A 25,588-nucleotide genomic window follows, 5' to 3' on the forward strand; every position below is an offset into this window, starting at 1 on the left:
TGGACGCTTGTAACTTGTCCATTCGTGTTATTGAAACACACTTCACTCACGAACTTCTGTTAATGTAGCGTCGCATCTGTAATCTGAAGAGCTGTTTTATCCCTAAACCGCGAACTGAAGGAAATCCGTGCGCGTTTATACTTTGATGGTAACGCCTGGGAGGAGCCGTGTTTGATAATATTTGCCTCATTATTGGGGGGTGTCGATGAACAGCACCCGTATTCCTGTGGAAGGAAATCTTGTCCACGACGAGCCGGAAGCAACAGTTGAACTCGCAGCCACAGCATCTGCTGCAGCGACACGGAGAGCGGCCGCCACAGTGTCCGGCGCGATGTCTGTTACTGGCGTTGTGGTTCATTTGTTAATAATGCTACCTCTGTTCGGTACGTTTCTGAAAGCAGGAATTCAATTAGCTTGTTCAATCTTCTTGTTACAATTTCTTGGAATGCAGTAGTTGAGGTGGAGCTAGTGTGTGAATGAGGGATCCGGGAGGGGCTCAGCCTAGACCCTGAGTGATGCCGGGTCTGCCGGTTGCTGAAGATTGGGTGGGAGGTGAACTGACGGAGAGAGTGAACTTGGAGGACCGACCAGTGCTAATCGGAATTAGACCGTGGAACAAGATCAAAGCACCGAATTTCCCTTGATCATTTCGGTGAAGGTTAGTTTGGGAGCACAGTGGTATGTGAATGGGAAAATGAACGAGAGGCTGGTTCTGTGATCAGAGATGTCCGTTCGATTTCCACCGGGCAGTCTGGAGATTTTCCGTAGTATTCCTCATATGCCGCCAACAGGTAAAATGGATCGCATTCCCGTTGCTAGGACACTCCCACTCATTCAGCGCTTTCTTTCCGTTTCAGGTCGAGTCGCCTTCGTCTCTGGGACAAACGTGCGAGGAGTCACGGGACAGTCGATCACACTGCCGTGCCGCTATTCTGTCGGAGAATATGCGAAAAGTGAGATGTGCTGGGGTCGGGGACCGTGTCCTTCTCGCGGCTGCGGACATGTGTTGATCGGAACAGATGGAGACAGAGTAACTTCTGTAACATCCCAGAGATATAAACTTGGTGGTAGAATTGCGGCAGGAAATGTGTCGCTCACTATAAATGATCTACAGAGAAAAGATAGCGGCTGGTATTGCTGCCGTGTGGAGATTCCGGGACCGTTTAATGATCCGAAAACGAATTTGAATCTCCGGGTTTTGGACGGTAAGCAGCTCAATATTACATGAATCTGTCAGAAATGACGGCATAGCGGTGTAGCTGAGAGAATATTAGCCCCACATCTCCTGAGATTCAGATTCGATCCCAAGCTCCTGTGCTCAGTGCGTGGGAATCATGTTTTCCCTTGGTTCATCCGGATGCTCTCACGTCGCAAGAACAGGTTGGTAGGTTAATCTATCACCGTAAACGGCCATTAGATGAACTGCAGGGCAATGGAGGGGAGCTGAGGGAGAAAGTTTCCTGGGAGATATGTGCAGATGTATCTGATGGGAATCTTGGGCAGATGATATGATCTCGATGGGCTGAACGGCCCTCATCTGCCCCCGAGAACATAAGAAATACCACAATGAATACTGATCTATTGTTCACTCTGTTGTATATCCAATAGAATGGATAATGTGCGGGATGACAACGGCAGGACAGTACAATGTGATATGGACAAAGAGTGCGTTCTCTGAGATTCTGTGGAGAGGAGTGTTTTGTGTGTTACAACACAAAACAATGGGCTTCGGATGTCAATAACAGTGTTAATGCTGCTGTCATAGGAGCACAACCAATAGAAGGAGGGGTTGTCCATTGGGCCTTTGGGCTGTTCCAACATTGATTAGGAATGTAGTTAATCTTCTTTCCACCTCAGCACCATTTTCCACCACTATCCTGTATCCCTTGACTCCATGTCCAGACATCAATCAACCTGTGTTTTGAACCTGCATCTACAGCTTAAAGTTTCACCACCACAGGAAGATCTTCTCATGTATGACCTGGCTGCCTATCTCAAGTTCTACATTCCTCAGTCAGGGAAAACACCTTACTTTCATTTTGTTCTGCTAAGTTCTTGAAGGAATTAGTATGTTTTGTTGAAGTTGAAGAGAGTACAGTCCCAGTCTACTCAATATCTCCTCATACAGAAACCCTGCCAACCCTGAATCTTCTTTGCACTCTGCCTATGGCAAATAATTCTTTCTTAGCTGAGGTCAAAGCTGTCCACGTTGTATTCCATTTGTCATTTTCTTGCCCATTCACTGAACTTGACTGTATAACCTTGCTGCGTCTTCACATCCTCCTCTGTGTTCCCAGTCCCACTTGGTTTTACACTGTTGGTCAATCTCCAGATTTGTTGCCTCACGAATTTCATTCCATCTCAGTCCTGAATGATGACCCCTTATTTTGAGATGATGATTCCCACTTCTTGACAGGCAAAGCATCTCTTAAATCTACCCTTTCAAACCCTCTCAGAATTTTGTACATTTCAGTGAGCTCCCCTATCATTCTTCTAAGCTCTGCCTTCTGCACAACATCTGTGTAAAGAACAATATCTGTTTGCCTGGGAAACACCTTTTTGCTGGGCGTCTCTAGAAATGTTGTTTGTGAGCCCCACTATTGAGCCATTAGACTCCACCATGAGAAACCCACCTTTCTTAGGCTTCGTATGTCTAGGGTGTATACGAATTTGATCTTACCAAATTACTGAGGTTGGGATGTCTTACCCACCCAAGCCCCAGTCTGTGTGAATGCTGTATGATTTACTTACCCCTGGCAAGAAATAACAGATCATACACTGGAGTACATTTAAGAATGTTAACTTAAGCAAACAGTTATTAAAGGAAAGGAAAAAACAAAAGGGCCCATTATACTTAAAGTCACATGTGCACGATGGTGCTCAAATCTTCCAAACAATGTTGTTTTTGATGCACACACTGCACCTTCCGAATGAAGGTCAAAATCCATCTCAAACAAACGGCTCTTGCTGCCCAGTATTGGTCTTCCTTCTTGAAGCCATTCATCTGCAAAAAGCACCTTGTGCAACAGGGATGGCATCCTCAGCCATCTGCCCTTCTGTCTTCTCCCAGCCCCCATCAACAAAGACCTCTGTGCCCAATGTTCTCCAGAACTTCTCCCAATTCTACCATCCTGACTGGCTGACACCATATTCCCATATTGAACAACAAAGCCACTTATCTCAGCTGAAACCCAAACAAGATGAGAGCAGAACAGACTGCTCTTACGGAACTGCTGATATGAAATAACTACAGCATAGCAGTAAAATTCTTAACCAGGTTGTTATACCTAGAATCAATGTATGAACATTTCTTTCTTCTGATCAAGTTTTTTTTTTCAGTTATTTTCTTGTTGCCTTACTTAGCTTTCAGTGACCATGTACACAGACACCCGGATCCTTTGAATGTCCATTCACTTACCATATAACAAAAACCTGTTTTTCTAATGTTCCTACTGAAGTGGATCATGTTATATTCATCACATTAAATTCCATTCATCATGTCCTTGTCTACTTAGCCAGCCCTCCCTTTTGTGCTGATTTCTCCTTGCATTCTCTGTAAATCTCACAGTTAATTCTCTATATCCTTAAATTTTCAAAATGTTGTCCTCGAGCTAAATCATTGTAGTCGTGGCTATCCCTTGAGGTCGAGGATGATGGTCTTCATTCTGAAGAAGTGGCCCACAGAGTGAAGATGCCTGTGCCTGTATTTGTTTAACGTGTACTTGATGTTGCACTCCAAGAAGCACACGATACTTCACAAATCAACCAACTGGAAACCATGACAATTGGAGCTGATGGACTTGTTGCAGCCTTCATCCGCCTTCACAGCCATTGAGTTCGAAGTAACTTCATCCGCCTGTTCCACCGTTGAGGTCTTGGCTGGATTGTTCTTTGTCAGGGACCTCACCCTCGACCTTACCGCCATGGGTGACCCTACCAGGAGCATAGCTCCAGACGGCATTGCTCTTGGGATCACAGGACCACACAAGCTTCTCCACCATGACAAGGTAACAATCCACGGAGATATATGTTATGAAAAGAAGAGTCCAACCCTATGAATATGGAGCCCAACCACTTGCAGCTTCACAAACCAAGCTTATTCCATCTGTTTTCTGTTAACCAATGCACATTAGTGTTACACAGACAAGCACAACAGTTCTGTTAACCACTAGTAAGTGCTTTATTACACACCATGGAAATGATGTTGCTTATTTACATCTCTGATATTAATGTCTTTTGTTTGGATAAACTGCAGTGTTGGTGATAAAAGTTAAAACATATGCATTGAAATTAATTTTAATTGAAATGTTTATGAACCTTCAGATTAGGTGAAGATATTTGCATAAGGATAGGCTGAGAATGTTTGCAGTTAAAGTGAAAGTAAGATTTGCACTTTATAAAGTGCCTTTGGCACTGAGCAGGCATTGGGAGCCTACTTCCACAGACAGGGATGTGGTGATGATAATCCTGATTTCATCACCTTGTGGAAACATGTCCACAAGGTTTTATGAACGAGCTCAGTGAGATGACAAGAACTTGGCAGATGGAACACAATGAAGGAAAATGTGAGATCATCCAATTTAGTGCCAATAATGTAAAAGTCGAGGTTTTTATTAAATGCCAAGTGATTGTGTGGTGCAGAATTTTAGAAACAAGGTGTGATGATACACACATCTCTTCAGGCCATTGTTCAGGTGCAAATATTAAATCACCATTTATTATTAGAAGCTTTGAACATCGGAGTAACAGAATCATACTGTAGTTGTACAGAGTCTTGGCAAGACTGCACTGGGAAGGTAGTGGAGAATTTTGGTTTCTTAACAATGAAAAGACATACTCGCCATAGAGGGAGAACAACGAATAACTGGAGTCACAGACAGCAATTCACACCACCCTTCCCTCACTCTTCAATGTAGTGAGTGCTCGATGTATTTTGAGAGTTCATGATAAAGTCATTGTTTGAACACATCAGTGATCCATTTGGTCAGAATTTATCTGAACTGCCCTTTGCATCACCTAGTGTTCAGACAATTACCCTCATTAGCTGGAAACTGCTCACTTATCATTGTTTCTCATAAATGGGAAGCACAGCACTCTGAGACAGAGTGAATATACTGTATATCTACAGCCTGGATCTGGGGCACTGAGCATCAAATAAACCCTGTGTGTCCACGCAGCAGCTGAACATTCCGGTGTGGGGGAATCTTTTCTGCTGCAGCACATCTGAGATTGTCATGTGACAAACACAAAATTTTAAGTAACATGGAGAGATTTATAAACAGTGGATTCAGTTAATCAGGGAAGCTGTTTATTTGGGACAACTCTTAACGAGCAAAAACTAAATTGAGAAAATGGCCAGAATTCCTTCATTTATTTGGAACACTATTCCACTTAGTTGAGATAGGAGATTGTTGCCGAACCGTTTCCAACCAGGTTTAGATATGTATATTGTTTAGACATGTATTTTGCCCAACGCCGGCCCCCTAGGCCTGAGTCGGCGTAGTAGTAGTTAGACATGTATACTTAGGTAAGACACTATGCCATGCTGAGAGAGATCAGTTTTTAAATACCATCATTTGCTTGTGCTTGCGTTCAAACAGCGGTTACTTTTGTCATTGATAATTGGGGAGAAATAAGCAGTAAGACATTTCAGAACTGTTTTGTTCATCAGTTTCAATTATTCAGGGTTGGAGATGCCAGAAATGGTTGGTAGTGAAAATGGAACAATATCCCTTCAGCAAGTTGAGAATTACAAAGGTATCTACAAATCTGGAATCTCAGAATGAAAATGAAGATTTGGAGAATGCAGTCATTGAAGGCATTGCTGATTGACAATCAATAATCTGCACCAGGCAGCTGCACTGATTTTGTTTGTTTAGTCCATTTTAAGAGTGTGTCAGGTGAGTTCCCTGTTGATTGTATTGTACTTATGGTGCTGTAGAGGTATTAGTAATGTTCTAGCATGTTCCTTATTTCATTAAGATAAACGAATTGCGACTCAGTTAAACAGTAATTTGTCTTTTTGATACCTTTTAGCTATTTCCATGAAATTTTGGCTAATCCGGGGAGCCTCTTAATCGGGCCAAAAGGTACTCGCCCCGATGTGACCTAGTGAATTGGAATCTAGGTTATTTCTAAAGTAAGTGCATATTCAGCACAGCATTGTGGGCCAAAGGGCCAGTATTCTGCTGCAGGTTTTCCATGTTTCTATATATTTACCTACTTACTTTTCTTCTGCATTAGTGTGACAGTACAAAATAGTAAATATTAGATTTTCAAGCATTCATCTCCAGAAATGCGTGTAGGAAGAATCAAACTGGGTGAAGGACAACCAAACTGAAAGGTGAGGATGTGGCAGATATGACACTTCAACTTTCAATTGATCAATTCTTCACTTTGACAAGAGTGAGCATGAGACAATGTGATCATCCTGCAACAGCAAGGTCTCACCCAAGCAGAAATTTCATGGCAGACAGGGGTTTCAAGATGTGATGTCCAAGCTCTTCTGATCAATCACAAAGCAACATGCAAGGTTGAAGACTGGAAATGCAGAGGTCAACCACAGAAACTGATTGCAGCAGAAGAAATACGTCAAACCGAAGTCCCTTCTAAGTTGGAAGAAGTTCAGTAGGGCTAACAGCTCCAAACTCACAGAAACACTGGGACCCAAGTATCCCCCTCCTCAGTCTGGAGAAGTCTTGTCAGAAATGATCTTCATGGAAGATTTGTTGCCAAAATGCCATTCTTCTGAAATGGAAACAAAGGCAAAAGACTCACCTACACAAAAAAAACAAGGACTGGGGTGCTGAACAATGGCAGCAGTTGCTCTGGACTGAGATGGCAAACTGTGAATTTTTGACTCAAACAGGAGGCTGTTTGTCTGTAGAAGAGCTGGAGAGCCCTAAAGGGATGCGTGTCTGTAGCCAACAGTGAAGCATGGCAGAGGTTCCCTGCAGGTCTGGGGCTGCAATTCTGCAAATAGAGTTCATGATCTGATCAGAACTAATGGGATCCTCAGTGCTGAGAAGTACAAGCAGATTCTCATCCATCACACACTACCATCAGTAAGGTGTCTGATTGGTTCCAACTTCATTCTGCAGCAGGACAATGACCCTAAACACATGACCAAGCTCATAAGGAACTATCTCCAGAAAAAGATGAACAAGGATCTCCGCAAAGGATAAAATGGCCTCTACAGAGTCCTGATCTTAACATCATCGAGGCTTTCTGGAATTACCACACGGTAAGATGACAACATGTGTGAATGCAGTGGCCTCTCAGGGGCCAAACAAAGGCGCTTTTGTCTTTGTAAAATTTGGACCTTATCATCCAAAGACAATTCTACTCCAAGATCTTCGGGTACTGCAGGGCTGCTCTATCAGTGAGCTGCTCAGTGATTGGAGTAGCTGGACTGGTGTTGGCGACGGAGCCGGTCGGGATATCAGAGGAGCTTTTCGGGATATCGGAGGAGCCTGTCGGGATATTGGAGGAGCCTGTCGGGATATTGGAGGAGTCAGTTAGGGTTCGAAGGAGACTAACTGGCTGCAGACGGTGTTGCTGCCCGCTGTTGGGAAGCATCGGAGTTGGTGCAGTATTACCATGGGAGATTGTCTCAGACATTTCACTTGCCATCACAAGATTCTGTTGGTCAGTGTTAATGTAAGTTGCCACAGGCTTGCTTCCCTTGTCTGGTGGAGAGAAGGTCAAATGGGAGCTGTGTAGCCTTAGCTGTAGCATGAACTAGGCTTCAAGTCTTGGTCTTGCCTGCTGCTGCAGATCAGGTGAGAGATGCAGCATGTTTGAGCTCGGCTGGAGCCTGGCCTCGCCTGTTGGTGCAGCCGTCCCATGTTCGAGCAGTGGATTGTGTGCTACTGTACACTGCCAGGAGACTGTACCATTGATTGCTGGATGTTGTCACTCAGGGTCTTGGACCATATATAAGTTTATTTAAATAAATGTTTTTTTGCTCGATACTTTGAATTATATTACCCGCTATTTTTGAATGTTTGTTTGCTATTTTGAACTTTTTGCACCTTGGCCCCAGAGGAACACTGTCTCGTTCCGCTGTATCCATGTATGGCTTGAATGATAATTAAAAGAGATTTGATTTGATTTGATTCATCTGGAGAGACAGAAGCAAGCAAGGCAGCCAAAGTCGACAGAAGAACTGTAAAAGTGAAACAAGAACTGTCACATGTTCTATAAAAAGACAAGCCCAGCTTAGATTCCTTTGTGTTCTCATAGCAACTTCTTTAACTTGGAGAAGTGAAAGGACTTTATAGGAAAGTGAAAAGAACTGAAAGGGAGTGAGAAGAAAAGAAAAAAATGAGTACATACGTGTCACCACACACAACCCCGAGATGCTTTTTATACTATTGCAGGCGTAGTTAGCAAATCTGTAGAACAGTATCTGTAAACAGGATCAATGAACAACAAACTGCAAATGCGAATATAAATAAATAGCAATAAATAATGAGTACGAAATAATAAGATAAAGAGTCCTTAAAGTGAGACCAACAGTGTGGGAACACCAGAAATAGAATGAGAGCCCGTAATATTACAGGAAGTATACTAGCGTGGAAAGAGGATTAGCTGAGTGGCAGGAGGCAAAATGTGGGAATAAAGGGGCCTATTCTGGTTCGCTACCAGTGACAAGTGGTGTTTCGCAGTGTTCGGTACTGGGACCACTTCCTTCTACATTGCATGTCAATGTATGGTGGAATTGAAAGCTTTGTAGTCAAGTTTTCAGATGATACAAAGATAAGTGGAGGGTTGTGATGAAGCAAGGAATCTGCAGAAGGACTTGGACAGACTGGGAGAATGGGCAAAGAAGCGGCAGATAGAATATAGTGGAGGGAAGTGTATGGTCATGCACTTTCGTAGAAGGAATAAAAGTAGACTATTTTCTAACTGAGGAGTAAATCAAAAATCAGAGGTGCAAATTGACTTGGGAGTCCTTGTGCAGGATACCCTAAAGGTTAACTTGCAGGTTTAGTCAACGGTAAGGAATGCATATGCAATGTTACATTTCATTTTGAGAGGACTAGAATAGAAGAGCAAGGATGTGATGCTGAGGCCTTAAGGCATTGGTCAGACCACGCTTGAAGTATTGTGAGCAGTTTCGGGACCTGCTAGCATTCAAGAAGGTCCAGAGGAAGTTCACAAGAATAATTACAGGAATGAAAGGGTTAATGTATGAGGAGCATTTATTGCTCTGGGCCTGTATTGCTGGAGTTTAGAAGAATGAGGGGGATCTCATTGAAACCTATTGAATTTTGAAAGGCAAGTGGACATAGAGGGGAAGTTTCCTATACTGAGTCAGTCTAGGATCGAAGGGCACAGCTTCAGAATGGAGGGATGTCCATTTAAATCAGAGATGAGAAGGAATTTCTTTAGCCAGAGGGTGGTGAATCTGTGGAATTCATTGCTACGGACAGCTGTGGAGGCCAGGTCATTGGCTATACTTGAAGCAGAGGTTTATAGGTTCTTGATTAGTCAGGGCATCAAAGGTTTCAGAGAGAAGAGAAGAGAATGGGGTTGAGGGAGATAATAAATCAGCCATAATGGAATGCTGGCATAACTTGATGGGCTGAATAGCCTAATTCTGGTCCTATGTCTTATAGTCTTTTGGACTTAATGAGAATTATTTCAATTAAAGAAGGATTGAGCCAGGTGAACAAAGAGAGGTGGTAAAATGTCACTGTGAATTAGTGATTTCATATTTCTGCCATCTTCCAGTCATTACCTATGGTATCTTCCAGTCTCCCTTCTCCAGTTCCCTGACTGACCACCCAAGAATATTGAGCATTAGTGTAGGAGCGACAGAAAATATCCTATCAATCAGAAGTGGGTTAATATTTTAGGCTATTGAGACCATTTGGTCTTTATCAGATTCTGTGACCAGCTCCAGATATTGTAACATTTCAATCAATGTCACCCATACAAACTTCGTGTACAGCTGTGCAAAATCTAGAGACAATAAAATCAGTCACTGAACAGAATGAAAAGAATCTTAGCCCTGAAATGGAGAACATGTTGGAAAGGTATAGAGTTAGCAGTCACTGGAACAAGTGTAGTTTGTTTAGAAACATCTGGTGTGGCTTTGTTAAAAACTAATGGTGTCTAAGTATTACTATACAATTTTTGATGAGGCAACAGGATCACTGAAGGAAATACAGTTGATATATACTATATATATATATATATATATATATATATAATATAGACTTCCAACAAGTATTTGATACCATGCTACATTTGCAAATAGGAGCAGCTTAGGTGCACATCTTGATGGGCATGAATGACATGGGCCTATTTCCATGCTATATTACTCTATAACTCAAAGGATTTTCATCAAGGTTAATTCTTCAAACACTTAAAGAAAACGGGATGGCTAAAAGAAGGCATGTGGCTGCCTTAACAGACGAAGTGAAGGGATTCTACAGATATGTTGCGAACAAGGATTGCAAGGGACAGAATTTGTCCTCTGTAACATCAGAATGGTATTCCATACGTGGAGCCAAGAGATGGGAGAGATCTTAAAAGAATACTTTGTATCTGTATTTCCTCAGGAGACAGACACAGATTTTATAGAAGTGAGGTAAAACAGCATCAACTTCATGGACCTTAAACAGATTACAGAGGAGGAGGTGTTTGCTCACTTGGAGTAAATTAGAGTGGATAAATGCTCAAGACCTGACAAGCTGTTCCCTTGAACCCTGCGGGTGGCAAGTACAGACATTACTGGATCTTAGCAGAGATATTTAAATCATCCTTAGTGACATATGAGATACCAGAGGATTAGAGGATAACCAATATTCCTCTGCTGTTTAATAAAGGCTTTATAAATAAACCAGGAAATTATAAACTGGTGAGCCTGACATCAGTAGTAGGAAAATTATTGGAAGGTATTCTTTGGGACTGGATATATGTGTTTTTGGATAGACATAGACTGGTTAAGGATAGTCAGTATGGCTTTGTGTGTGGTAAGTAATGTCTAACCAATTTTATTGAGTTTTTTCAAGAAAACTAACAGGAAAATTGAAGAAGGTAAGGCAGTGGATGTTGTCTACATGGGCTTTAGCAAGACTTTAGATAAGGTCCCACATTGGAGGTTGGACAAGAGCGTTCAATCAGTTGGTATTCAAGATGAGGTAGTAAATTGGATTGGACTTTAGCTTTGTGGAAGACGCCAGGGTATGGTAGTAGATGGTTGCCTCACTGACCTGAGGTCTGTAACTCATGGTCTGCCACAGGGATCGGCACTTGTCATCTACGTCAATAATCTAGATAATAATGTAGTAAACTAGGTCAGCAAATTTGCAGATGACACCAAGATTCGGGTGTAGCAGACAGGAAGAAGATGATCATGGATGGATCTGGACCAGCTGCAAAATGGCAGATAGAATTTGATGCAAGGTAATGTACAGCATAGCCTTGTATGGTGAATGGTAGGGCACTTAGAACAAAGGGATCTGGGAATACAGGTCCATAGTTGCATCACAGAAAGTGGCAGCACAGGTAAATATGGTTATTAAAAAGGCTTTTGGAACATTGACTTTCATAAATCAATGTACTTAGTACAGGAGATGGGTTGTTATGTTGAAGTTGTTAAGACATTGCCAAGGCCTAATTTGGAGCATTGTATGCAGTTCTGGTCACCTACCTACAGGATCTAAAAAGTGGAGTGAATAGGGAATTGTATAAATGACATGAAGCAGAGTGGTGGTGTTGGTTTGATTTGGGTCTGGAGGGAAGTGCACAGCATACTTACCCAGGATGTATGTCAGAATCAGAATCAAGTTTAATACACTGAGGCATATTTCAGAAATTTGTTTTGCAGCAACCGTACTTTGCAAAACCTAGTAATAAAAACTATAAATTAACATTTAAAAGTATACATAAACATAAACTAAATAAGTCATGTAAAGAGTGAGAGGCAAAAAAAGGATCATATTTTCCAAATATACAGATGAAACGAACACTTAAGATGTATTGTGAACCACGAAGAAGACGGTAATGGACATCAAGGACTGGCTGGAGGAATGGGAGATAGGTGCTTAGAAGTGTAAAATGTTATACGAGGGGTGATTGATAAGTTCATGGCCCAATGTAGAAGGAGTCAATTTTAAAAAACCTAGCACATTTATTTTTCCTACATTTACACACTTCGTCCAGCGGTCGTGGAGCATATGGATCCCTTCTTTTTACAAGTTGGTGTCTTGGACCTCCAGAAGTGGCCCACAGCAGGGGTGATTGATAAGTTTGTGGCCTGAAATGGAAGGAGGTAAGTTATTAACTTCAAACCTTTTGCATAATCACTCGGAGTTGAACTGCACATGCATGTAATGACAGCTGTATAACTCATCTCCTTCTACCTTAGGCCAAGAATTTATTAATCACCCCTGCTGTTGACCACTTCTGGAGGTCCAAGACTCCGACTTCTACAAAGAAGGGATCCTATGCTCCACGACCACTGGACTAAGTGTGTACATGTAGGAGGGGACTATGTTGAAAAATAAGTGTGCTAGGTTTTCTAAAATTGACTCCTTCTACCTTAGGCCATGAACTTATCAATCACCCCTCATATTTTGTAAGCAAAAGGAGATATAAACCAGATGGACCATATGAAAATGAGGATAGCATGGAAATTGCTAACAAGCATCAGGAGACATTCTAGTTAAGTGCATATATATGAAAAACCAATGATACAATTATCAATGCTTGGATAATGAATGAGGGTTGGGAACTGAGTAGAACGGAAAGAAAGAATAATCAAAACAGCTCAAAAAACACAGGTATAACTCACAATCGAAGTTTCTTTAAGCCTCAATCTTTATTTTGATAAAAAGAATTAAAAAGAATGTTGAGTATGTGAACAAGCTCAACAAGGTACATGAAATTGTTGGTGGAGAGGGCTCGATGGATCCCAATAAAGGAACAAGTGTCTTCAGGTCGTTTTGGTGCAGAGGGATTGGATATCCATCACTCATTTGTTTTATGTTTTCACTGGATACAATGAACATGGATCACTGCAATGAAACTGCTGGTTAACAGCTTCATTCCCTTGTTCCTGAGCTTTTTCTGACAATTAATTCAACTAATTTTCAAACCACCAGAGCAATTCCCTTGACTTTCTTCATATCTTAGATCCATAGATATCTGTATTGAATACATTCAGTGACTGAACGACAGCTGTCTTGGGTGAAGAACTCCAAATATTTAATACATTATCAGAGAAGATCTTGGTTTAATTTCAGTGCTGATTGGGACCTCTGCTTTTTGATGTCCTGTCCAGGAAAAACATCTTCTGTACATCCAAATCAAATGGACTTAGAAGTGTGAGTATTTTAGTGACATTGCCTCTCATTCTTCGGAACTGCAGATTGTACTTAATCTCTGCTCAAAGGTCAATATCTTCATCAATGGTGAACCTTGGTTACTTCTGATCAAGTTTATTGTTCTTTGGGGAGGGAGACCAGACCTGTATACAATATCTCAGGTGCAGTCTCACTAAGGTCATTTATAATTTTAATAAGGTGCCTCGTACTCAAGTCTCCTTGCAGCAAAGGTAAACATTCTGTTAGTCTTCCTGACACTTTGCCTAACTTTCAGAGACTCATATGCAAAGACATCTGAATAACCTCTCAAAATCAACACTGTACAATGTTGTACTGTATAAAAGTTTTACATGAAAGTAGATACCGTTATATTTTTCTACATTATACTCTAATTGTCATCTCCTCACCCATTCACTTAGCACAGCCTCATAATATAGGGACATCCATTTACAGCACAGACGAGGAGCAATTTCTTAAGACACAGAGTGGTAAATCTGTGGAATTCGTTGCAACAGGTGGCTGTGGAGGCCAGGTCATTGGGTTTATTTAAAGCAAAGGTTGATCATTCTTGATTAGTCAAGGCGTGAAATGTTACGGGGAGAAGTCTGGAAAGTGGGATTGAGAGGTAAAATGGATCAGACATGATGAAATGGAGGAGCAGATTCAATAGGCTGAATGGCCTAATTCTGCTCCTATCCCTTCTAGTCTAATGATGGATGCTGCCTTCCTGTGATAGTACTCCGTGGAGATGTGTTCAGTGGTGGAGGAACTTTACCCATAATGGAACTTGCTCTATCCACTACTTTTTGTAGGCTGTTCCATTCAAGGGCTTTGGTGTTCCATAGCAGGCCGTGATGCACCAGTCAATGTAATCTCCACTGCACATCTATAGAAGTTTGTCAAAATTTTAGGTAACATGCCAAATCTTTGCAAACCTCTAAGAAAGTAGAGGTGCTGTCATGCTTTCTTCTTAATGGCACATTCATGCTGGTGCTAGGACAGATCTAATGAAATGGTCACACTGAGGAATTTAACATTGTTGACCTTCTCCACCTCTGATCCTCTGATGAGGAATGACTCATGAACCTCTGGGTTTCCTCTTGAAGTTAATAATCAGCTCTTTGGTCTTGCTGACAATGAGTGAGTAGTTTCTATGGCAGCACTCAGCCAGTTTTCGATCTTTCTCCTATATTATGATTCATCACCGCCTCTGATTCAGGCAACGACAATGGTGTTGTCAGCAAACAAATATGGCATTGGAGCTCTGCTTAGCCTCACATTCATAAGTATAAAGAGATTAGAACAGGGAGCTAAGCAGACAGCCTCGTGGTGCCCTGTGCTCATGGTGATTGTGGAGGAGATGTGGTTGCCAATCTGAACTGACTGGGGTGTGCAAGTGAGGAAATCAAGGATCCAGTTGCACAAGGAGGCATTAAGGCCAAGGTTTTGAAGTTTGCTGATTAGTTTTGAAGGGATGATTTTGGTGAATGCTGAGCTGTAGTCAATGCAGTTCATCCTGATGTATGCATCTTCGCTGTCCAGGTATTCCCAGATTGAGTGAACAGCCAATGAAATGGCATCAGTTGTTGACCTGTTGTGAAGGTAAGTGAACTGGAACCAATCCAAGTCACTTCTCAGGCAGGAGTTGATATGTTTCATCATCAGTCTTTCAAAGCAATTCATCACAGTGGGTGTAAGTGCTACTGGACGACAGTCATTGAGGCAGGTCACCACGTTCTTCCTGGTGACCGATATAATTGAAACCCGCTTGAAGCAAGTGAGTAATCCAGACTGCTGAAGCAGGAGTTAAAGATATCGGTGAACACCCTAGCCCGTTGATCAACAAAAGTCCTTATTAGGTGGCCAGGTACCCTGTCTGGGCCGGATGCTTTCTGTGGATTCACTCTCCTGAACGATGCTCTGAAATCAGCCTCTGAGATGGAAATCACAGGGTTGTTGGGGCTGTAGGAGTTTGTGAAGGTGCCTCCATGTTTTTGGCGGTCAAAGCCAGTCTAAAAGCCATTGAGTTCATTTGGGAGCCAAACTTTTTGTCAGCTATGTCACCTGGTTTCGCTTTGTAGGGTGTGATAGTGTTGAAGCTCTGCCACAGCGTTCGAGCATGCTTCAGTGATTCAAGTTTGGTCTGGAATTACCACTTTGCATGTGAGATGGCTTTCCGGGACCTGGACCTCTTAAATTTTGCTTGGTCGCCAGTCTTGAATGCCACTTACCTGGCCAAATTGTGGGTCTCATGGTTCATCTAGAGCTTCTGATTGAGGAAATTTCTGAATGATTTTGTGGTTACAACACAGCTCTATGACTATGAGAACTGTGATGTATTCATTTAGATCCTCTGATGAATTCTTGAACACATCCCAGTCTACCAAATTGAAACAATCCCATAGCCGGTCCTCTGACTCCTGTGACCTTCTCTTTGTTGTCCTTAACTCGGGAGTCTTGCTGTTTAGCTTCTGCCTATATGCAGGTAGGAGCAAGACAGCCAAATTATCAGATTTCTTAAAAGTGCAGTCTAAGCATGGAATGGTAAGCATTCCTAACTGTAATATCACATCGATTGTGAGTTTGGACTCCTGGTGCTGCAGGTAATTGATTGATGGTAACTGGGTAGAGATTGCTTCAAAAAGGCTGATTGAATTCCCTGACAATGATTTGTCAGGTACCAGGATAGGTTGTTTCTTGTTTGCTGATGGTGGCACTCTCTGTGTGTGCTGATCAACATCAACCTTTGGGGATATATAAATTGTGATTAGGATCATGGATGAGAAATCTCTTAGTAAGTAGTACGGTCAGCACTTAAACATTAGATGTTCCAGGTTGGGGGAACAAGAGTGCTCATCTTTTCCCTTCTCCAAATCAGCAGAGTTGTCTATGCTTTGTATCGAGAAGCATTGTGGGCCAAAGGGCCTGTATTGTGCTGTAGGTTTTCTACGTTCTATGTTCTAAGCCCTCTTACTGATCTATCCAGCATGTCCAGGTGAACCATGTCCCTTCGAATCAGAGAATGTAGCAATTCCTTATTTCCCTCTGATACAGCAATCTTGCTCTTAGGTCCTCAATCTTATTCTCCAGCAACTGTAATGTGCTGTGAGGAAGGCGTTTCATGTCCCAGTGTTTCAGTCTGGCTTGGAGTTCTCCCCGCTCTCTTTTCTGGCCATGGTGATATACCTTTGCAGGCTTAAAGCTGCCATACCTGCATGCTTGAGAGTTCAGAATCAGGTTTATTATCATCGGCATGTATTGTGAAATTTGTTAATTTAGCAGCAGCAATCCAATGCAATACATAATATAGAAGAAAATAAATAAATAAATAGACCAATAAAGAAGTAAGGCAATTACATTATATGTATATTGAATGGATTAAAAATCATGCAAAAACAGAAATAATATACTGTATATTAAAAAAGGGAGGTAGTGTTCAGGTGTTCAATGTCCATTTAGGAATCGGATGGCAGAGGGGAAGAAGCTGCTCCTGAATCGCTGAGTGTGTGCCTTCAGGCTTCTGTGCCTCCTACTTGATGGTAACAATGAGAAAAAGACATGCCCTGGGTGCTGGAGGTCCTTAATGATGGACACTGCCTTTCTGAGACACCATTCCTTGAAGATATCCTGGGTATTTTGCAGGCTAGTACCCAAGATGGAGTCGACTAAATTTATGATCCTCTGCAGTTTCTTTTGGTCCTGTGCAGTAGACACATTCCAGGCAGTTATGTAGCCTGTCAGAATGCTCTCCACGGTACCTCTGTAGAAGTTTTTGAGTGTTTTTGTTGACATACCAAATCTCTTCAAACTCCTAATGAAGTATATTCACTGTCTTGCCTTCTTTATAGCTGCATTAATATGTTGGGACCAGGTTTGGTCCTCAGAGATTTTGACACCCAGGAGCTTGAAACTGCTCACTCTCTCCACTTCTGATCCCTTTATGAGGATTGGTATGTGTTCTTTCATCTTACCCTTCCTGAAGTCTACAATCAGCCTTTTTGTCTTACTGATGTTGAGTGTAAGATTGTTGCTGTGACACCACTCCACTAGTTGACATATCTCACTCCTGTACGCCCTCTCATCTCCATCTGAGATTCTACCAACAATGGTTGTATCAACTGCAAATTTATAGATGGTATTTGAGCTATGCCTAGCCACACAGTCATGGGTGTAGAGAGAGTAGATCAGTGGGCTAAGCACACATCCCTGAGGTGCACCAGTGTTGGTGGTCAGCAAGGAGGAGATATTATCATCAGTCCACACAGATTGTCATCTTCTGGTTAGGAAGTCAAGGATCCAATTTCAGAGTGAAGTACAGAGGTCCAGGCTCTGTAACTTATCAATCAGGATTGTGGGAATGATGATGTTAAATGCTGAGCTATAGTCAATGAACAGCATCCTGACATGTGTTTGTGTTGTCCAGGTGAGTCATTGAGATTGCATCTGCCGTTGACCTATTGTGGCAATAGGCAAATTGCAATGGGTCCAGGTCCTTGCTGAGGCAGGAGTTCAGTCTACTCATGACCAACTTCTCAAAGCATTTCATCACTGTAGCTGTGAGTGCTACTGGGCGATAGTCATTAAGGCAGCTCACATTATTCTTAGGCACTGGTATAATAGCTGCCCTTTTGAAGCAAATGGGAAATTCTGCCTGTAGCAGTAAGAAGTTGAAAATGTCCTTGAATATTCCCATCAGTTGGTTGGCACAAGTTTCCAGAGCCTTACCAGGTACACTGTTGGGGCCTTCCACCTTGCAAGAGTTCACCTTCTTTAAAGACAGCCTAACATTGGCCTCTGAGATAGAGATCAGAGGGTCATCGGGTGCAGCAGGGACCTTCACAGCTGCTGTTATATTCTCCCTTTCAAAACGGGCGTAGAAGGCGTTGAGTCATAAGTCCACAAAGACCTTCAGAAGATTGTAAAATCACTAATTCGTTAAGGTGGTTCAAATGCAAGATCAGGCTGCAGATTGCACTGACAGTAGTTCAGTAGAAGTATATATAGAAGTTTTGTAAGCTACCTTTAACACATTGCCATGATTCATCAGCACCTTCTTTCCTCTCATCTTTGCATACAGAGTGTAAACAATTGGATTTTCAGTACAATTGCATTGGACCCACCACATATCGACTGCCAAGCTAAAGATGATCTGTTTACTTCACTGTTTTATCTCTGTAACGAGTGCATTCCTGTGTATCACTCCCAATCCAATGTATTCTTTTGTTTAATTGTGGAAACATGAAAGGCACTTTCAACATGCATATACATCTCACTTACTGTTTTTCTGCATCTAATCTAACCCTCATTTAGTTCTATGTGAGTCATTGATCGAGAAAGATAAATGAGCTCACAAACATGAAAGTAAATTAACTTTTCTTCTATTACAGAGGCCAGCACAACATCTCCTTCACCCACAATTGTGTCCTTTCAACAGACCATGGAAATAATATTGTCGCATTTGCAGGGTCAGTCTAAAGCTTCCGGACATTACAAGTTATCTTCTAAACAATGATATTAATGATTTTTTTCATTTGTGTAAACTGCACAATTTAGCTGTAGGTGGTCAAAGTGGACAAGAGTGCCTTGAAATTGATTTTAATTTAAATGTTTATGTGTAGAACATTCAGAATTATGGTGGTTTTAACTTAGATATAATATTGCAAAAGGGTAGGTTAGGAATGCTTGTGATTGAATTGAAAATTAGTTCTGCCTTTTATAAGGTGCCTTTCACACTATTGGGATATCCACTATCCCAAAGCACTGAACAAAAAACATTAAGAAACAGATTTGTGGCCATTACCACATCTGGATGGTGATGTCGATTTTTCATTAGTTTTGAGTAAGAGCTTATTTTGGTCAGGAATTTCTCATTTTCTGAACCCTTGAGATCTCTTATATTCACCTCAAACAAGCCACAAGGCTACAAGTTCATCTTATGTCTGAAAGATAGATTGTGTCTTTTGTCTAACTAAGTTGAGTCTGAGTTTGTTTCAGCATGCTTCCAACTTGCATGGAGGACTCAACATTTAGGAACCTCTCTTAGTATTCAATACAATTGGAATCAGATTTATTGGCACTAACTATTGTCATGAAATTTGTCATTATATGGCAGCCGTACAGTACAAAGATATAACTATTTTCTTTATTTTGAGATACAAACACCTCTCCAAAAACCACAAGTGTGTAAAGCATTCCATCGCCTTTCTAGCCAGGTGACTAGACTTGACCTCATATTAGGAAATAAGCTGGGCAAATAGTTGATTTGTTCACTGGTATGGTAACACTTTGTGATCAGTGACCAGAATTAGGTGAGTTTTAATAGCATAGACAAAGATATGATCCAATATAATGTTGTAAACTGGGGAAATGCAGTGACATGCCAACGGGTCTCAGGCCAAAGCGTCAACTGCACTCTTTTCCTACATGCTGCCTGAGCTGCTGAGTTCCTCCAGCATTTTGTCTATGTTTCTGGGATTTCTAGCACGGACAGAGTTTCGCTTGTTTGCAAAAAGCTAATTTTGATGGCATGAAACAGGAATTCTTAAAAGTTGACTGGAAGAGGTTGTTTACAGGTAATGGACATCAGGCAAATGGTAGGCATTTAATTATGCGGCAGGAAGACCAGCACCAGCATGTTCCTGTCAGAGTGATATGCAAGGCTGGTAAAACTAGGGAGCCTAGTTGAAAACGGATATGGAGGATAAAGGGTAAAGAAGAAGGCAAGTGTCAGCTGACTTCAAGCAATTATTATTGATGAGTATGTTGGATGTAGGAGCACACTTGAGATTGAAATTAGAAGGGCAAAGAGGGGCCACGAGGTATCTCTGACAGATAAAATAAAGGAGATCATAAAAGATTATATAAGTATACTAACAATGAAAGAGCAGCTGGAGGAGAATCGGTCCTCATATGGATCACTGTGGTAATCTAAATGTTGAGTGATGGGAAATGGGTGAGGCCTTCACTGGAATTGGTATTGGTTTATTTGATGTCACATTTGTTGATACAGTGAAATGTAGATCAGACAGATCAAATGATTAGATAATGCAGTGTCACTTTCCAGACCCTGAAGGAATATCTACAAACGTTTGTATGTCGTTACAAGGACAACATACAAAATCCACTCTAGTAGGACTAAGTTACTGGATTAAATCCATCTCCGGAGCTGTGCAGTAGCATCTTTAATAATTACAACAATTATAGCTGTTGACAAAGATTAAGTTTAATGTTAGCAACTTAAGTTTGGAATGATGTCATTTGAACCATTGAAAGTTACATGCAGGGGGCCATGTATTAGTGTGAAAATTGCAGTTCCGGACTCTGCCATGGCCGTTTGCAAAGGCCTTTCATGGCAAACTAGGTTAAATCTGCAAGGTTAAATCACTTAGTATCCAGGGAGAGATAGTGAATTAGATTTATAATTGGCTCAGCGGTAGGAAGCAGAGGGTGGTGATCAAATATTGTTTCTTAGACCGGAGACATGTGTCTAGTGGTGTGTCAGAGGGGTTATTTCTGGGAGCTTTGTTAATAGTAATTTGTATAAGTGGTTTAAATGTGAATGTCCAAGACATGGTCAGTAAGTTTAGGAACGATATTAAAATAGGTGGCATTGTAGATGGTGATGAAAGTTATGAAAAATTGCAGGATAATCTTGAGCAACTAGATATATGCACTGAACGTTGACAAGTGGCTTCTAATCCAGAAATATGTGAATTATTACATTTAGGAAGATTAAACCAAGGTGGAATTTATACAGTGAATGGTATTGCTTTGGGGAGTGTTTTGGAAGAGAGGGACCTAGGAATGCAAGTATATTAGTTGCTGAAAGCAGTCGTCACAGGAGATAGGATGGTGAAGAGGGCATTTGGCATGCTGACCTTCAACAGTCAGAGTATAGGAGTAGGGAAATATGATGCAATTATGTAAGCCATTGGCGAAGCTTCAACTTGAAGTATTGTGTACAGCTTTGGTCACCCTTTTATAGGAAAAATATCATTAAATTAGAAAAATGCAAATAAGATTTGCCAGATATTGCCTGGACTTGGTGCCTGAGATATTGCATAGACTAGGATTTATTCCCTGGAATGCAGGAAACCGCAGCTTGACCGATAGATAATGAGGTTAGGGAGATGGTGAAAGCTAGCAGTCTTTTTCCCAAGGTAGGGCTGCTAAAAACGGGAGGGCATATGTTTAAGATCAAAGACGACAAGTTTATAAGGAAAATCAGGGGAAGCCTCTCGCATTAAGGTTGGTGGGTATTTGGAATGAGCTGCCAGGAATTTTGGTTGGGGTGGGGACATTTAGACATCTAGATAAGTACATGGATCAGAAGGGTTTAGAAGACTATGGGGCAAACCTCTGTGGATGGGCTCAATGGACAACACAGTCAGCATAGACAAGTTGTGGTGGGGGGGGGGTGGTTTCCATGCTATTGTTTGTCTCTGACTCTATACAGGACCAGTTCTATATGGAGCTTGTTTGGACAAGTGACTAATGGGAATTATTGGTCCCTGGATTGGATGTTGTAGTGATGTAGGGTTTAGCTCATGGTGTGATAATTTTACAACTTTCTGCAGTTTAATTCAATCCTGTGCAGTAGCACCCCCCCCCCCGCCACCCATACCAGACAGTGATGTAGCTGGTAATGTAGTCTGTACATCCATAGAAATTTGTGAGTGTTTTAGGTGACACACCAAATCTTCTCAAAGTCCTAATGAAATGTAGCCACTGCCTTGCCTCCTTTATAGCTGCATCGATATGTTGGGACCTGGTTAGTTCCTCAGAGATATTTACACCCAGGAACTTGAAATTTCTCACTCTTGCCACTTCTGATCCCTCTAAGAGGACAGGTGCATGTTCCCTCATCTTCCCCTTTTTACAGTCCACGAGCAGCTGTTTTAATAACTACTTCAGTTTTCTGTTCAATGTAACACAATGGATAAACTTGAAATGAGTGAATGATAGAGTATGACTACGTTTTGACCCACAGAAAAATAAATGTAATGTTTCTTCTGTTACGCACACCCACTGAACAGCTCCATTACCCACGTGTAAGAGTTTTATTACACACCATGGAAACGATCATGCTTATTTACATCTCTGATATTAATGAGTTTTATCTGGATAAACGGCACAGGTGGTGATAAAAGTTAAAAAGTATGCCTTGAAATTGTTTTTAATATAAATATTTATGTTTAGAATCTTAAGATTCGGTGAAGATATCTGCATAAGGACAGGCTGGGAAAGCTTGCAATTGAAGTGAAAGCAAGACTTGCATTCTATGAGTTGCCTTTCTCACTGAGCAACCAATGGGGAACCTATGTCCGTAGAGGGATGTGGTGAGGATCGGATGTAGATCATGACTGTAGATTTTTAAATTTGATTAATTATTGGCCAAGAATGGAGATAATTTTTGTTCTTGAAAATAATCAAAGTTGTGACCATATGGAAAGATCTTAATATGACAAAATTAATGGTACTCTGTTCTTTCACATCTGACAAATCCTCCCCATCACTTCGCAAAAACGAGAACAACTTGTCTTTAAAGACTTCACCCTCAGCTTCATAAAAATTGTCTTTGAAGTCTCCACCACTTCTCTAAAAATATGGACTGCCTATGGCCCTACTTTCTCCAGGCTCCCCCATTTTATCAGGCCTACGACTTCAGTTACGTCACTGGTAGCCTGGACGAACACGACATCCTTACCTACTGATTGGTCAAAATGCCACTCGCCCAGCCTAACTTTCCCCAGTACTGTTACAGAACTCAGCACTAAGTAGCATTTGAGAATTAGAATTCTAATATCCACGCTGCCCAGTACACAAGCATGACTTGTGGATAACCACTCGAATCGCATCAAACCTTAATCCCCGCGGCATCCATAATAAAGTACCATAATTAAAACACACCTCTCTCCCCCAAACACTAGTTTAAACACTGCCTAAAAACACTATAAACCACTTCATCAATCCTTAAACGGCATCCAAAATCCAGGACGAGCACCTCACGAATGCAACCCTCTGACCGGGCGGGGCTCGTACACCAACTTGACTCACTAGCTGACTCTAACGCCGCGTGACTCAGAGGTGAGAAGGCCACCTTCCATTAGCAATCCACGTCAGGGTCGGTATGATTGGGGTTCAACCAAACAGAAACGTCATGATGTTCCAGTTAAAGGAACCTTGATTTGAGTGAATGCTGTGTAAGTACTGCCCGTATACTATTATCGGTAGCCTAGAAATGACAGATCGCACACCAGCATAAAATTATAAAGAAAATATATTTACCATCTTTCAACTTATCAAACAGTTAACGTAAAAAGAAAAAGAAGATAAAAGAGCCCATTTGTGATGCAATACCTGATCAATTAATGCTTCCTATCATCATTTGTACCTCTTCCACATTAGTATGCCAAATTCAGTTCTCACAATATGTTCTCCCCCACATTGGAGAAACCAATGTAGATTTCTTAATGGTTTGCAACAGAAAGAGGAAAGTATGAGATAAAATAAATATAGATCATGATTGTAGATTTTTTAATTTGATTAATTATTGGCCAGGAATAGAGATAATTTCTTGTTCTTGAAAATAATGCCGTGGGATGTTTTTTATTCTACCTCTGGGAGCTACATAGCCATGAGGTAATTTTTGATCTGAAATATAAATTGGATTATTAGTCAATGTTCAAGGCTGATCTGATGTCAGTCTGACCAATATGGACCTCAGTGTACATCACCATATGTTCAATTAGCATTTATGAATCTCTCCGTGTTATTTAAACATACCTTGAGAGTGCAACATGACAATCTCAGATGTGCTGCACCAGAAGAGATTCCCGCACACCGGAATGTTCAGCTGCTTTGTGAACACACAGGGTGTACGTGATGCTCAGTGTCCCAGATCCAGGCTGCAGATATATATTCACCCTCTCTCAGATTGCTGTGCTTCTCATTTATGCGAAACAATGATAAGTTAGCAGTTCCAAAGGGCACAGGGCAGTTCAGATAACTGCACCAGCTTCCAGGGTTTAGATGCTGCTGAAAAGGGTCTTTTGACGAGTGAAGTGACTGGTATTTTCTGTTTCAGCTGTGGAGAGGATGGACATCCTCAAACGGGAGTGTGATGGCCAGGAAAACCTTCAGGAAGTAACCTGGTGGCTGCTTAAACAGAAAAGGAAGTTGGGAAGCTTCGGAGGGACCTAATAGGGAATAGCCTGGTGTCTCAGAGATGACATGTTCCATTCAATGTATCAAGGGAAACAGTAAATTGCACAACCCTATTCCTGAAGGCCTAATGAGAACGAGTTAAAGGGTTGAGACCTGTTGCTTTCGTCAGTTGAACAAAACTACCCTATGCAAAAAATGGAGTTTCTGGCATTGAAATAGGCATGGTGGATAAGTTAAGTGACTACCTATACGGTGCCAAGTTTGAGGTGCGGACTGATAACATTCCACTGATTTATAGCCTGACCTGTGCGAAGTTAGATTCCATGGATCATTGCTAGTTGGTGGCGTTGTCCGCTTATGATTTCAATCTTAAATATCAGCCGGGGAGTCGGAACATTGTTGGGGATGCGTTGTCCCGACTTTCGCATGAGGTGCCGGAAATGGACGGAGAGTGGGAGGGTGTTCCTGCCTCTGGTGATAAACCAATGTGCTAGTTTTCCACAGTGGGGGAATCAGAGGCAAGGCTATGTCATGGTAGAGCTGTGGATCATTTGGGACTTCCAGTTGTGCCATTCCACAAGCATATTGCAACACTGGCCGCTCTGGATATGAAGCAGTTGCCTGCCTTGAGTCCTGTGGAATTGGCAGCAACCCAGCGAGACGACCCTTGTACAGGTGCAATTTGGTCATCGGTCGTCAAAGGAGATATGGCCCAAGTTGAGCAGACAAAACAGCCTACCGTACCCCTGCTGTTGAGGAAATGGGACAAACTGGAGTTGAGGAACAAAGTTTTATACACTGTCACGTCTCCTCGAGACAGACCTGGACAATCCCAGTTGCTTTTTCCTGAGAAGTACCGGAGGACTGTACTAATGTCACTTCATGATGACTCGGGTTATCTGGGTTTGACACGACCTATAGGTGGGTCCGAGACTGATTCTTCTGCCCCCGAATAAAGCCTGAGTTCAAGAGTACTGTAAGTCATGCATCTGACATATTCGGAAGAAGACACTGCCTATGAGAGTTGCTCCATTACCTCTTTTATAAAGTTCAGGACTACGTGATTTAGTGCGTATGGATCC

At 41.7% G+C, this 25,588-nt stretch overlaps 1 protein-coding gene across 1 annotated transcript in view; it reads left to right on the plus strand.

Annotated features, from left to right (window-relative positions):
- Nucleotides 1–205: 205 nt before the first annotated feature.
- The window catches only part of LOC140200958 (hepatitis A virus cellular receptor 2 homolog), a 95,437-nt gene continuing 70,054 nt past the window's right edge, over nt 206–25,588 (plus strand). Inside the window, exons 1-2 of the mRNA XM_072264602.1 lie at nt 206–383; nt 858–1,205. Of these exons, the coding sequence (XP_072120703.1) occupies nt 206–383; nt 858–1,205 (526 nt within the window). The remainder of the gene's footprint in view (nt 384–857; nt 1,206–25,588) is intronic.

This window comes from Mobula birostris, chromosome 7 (assembly GCF_030028105.1).
Source record: "Mobula birostris isolate sMobBir1 chromosome 7, sMobBir1.hap1, whole genome shotgun sequence".
In the NCBI taxonomy this organism is placed as follows: domain Eukaryota; kingdom Metazoa; phylum Chordata; class Chondrichthyes; order Myliobatiformes; family Myliobatidae; genus Mobula; species Mobula birostris.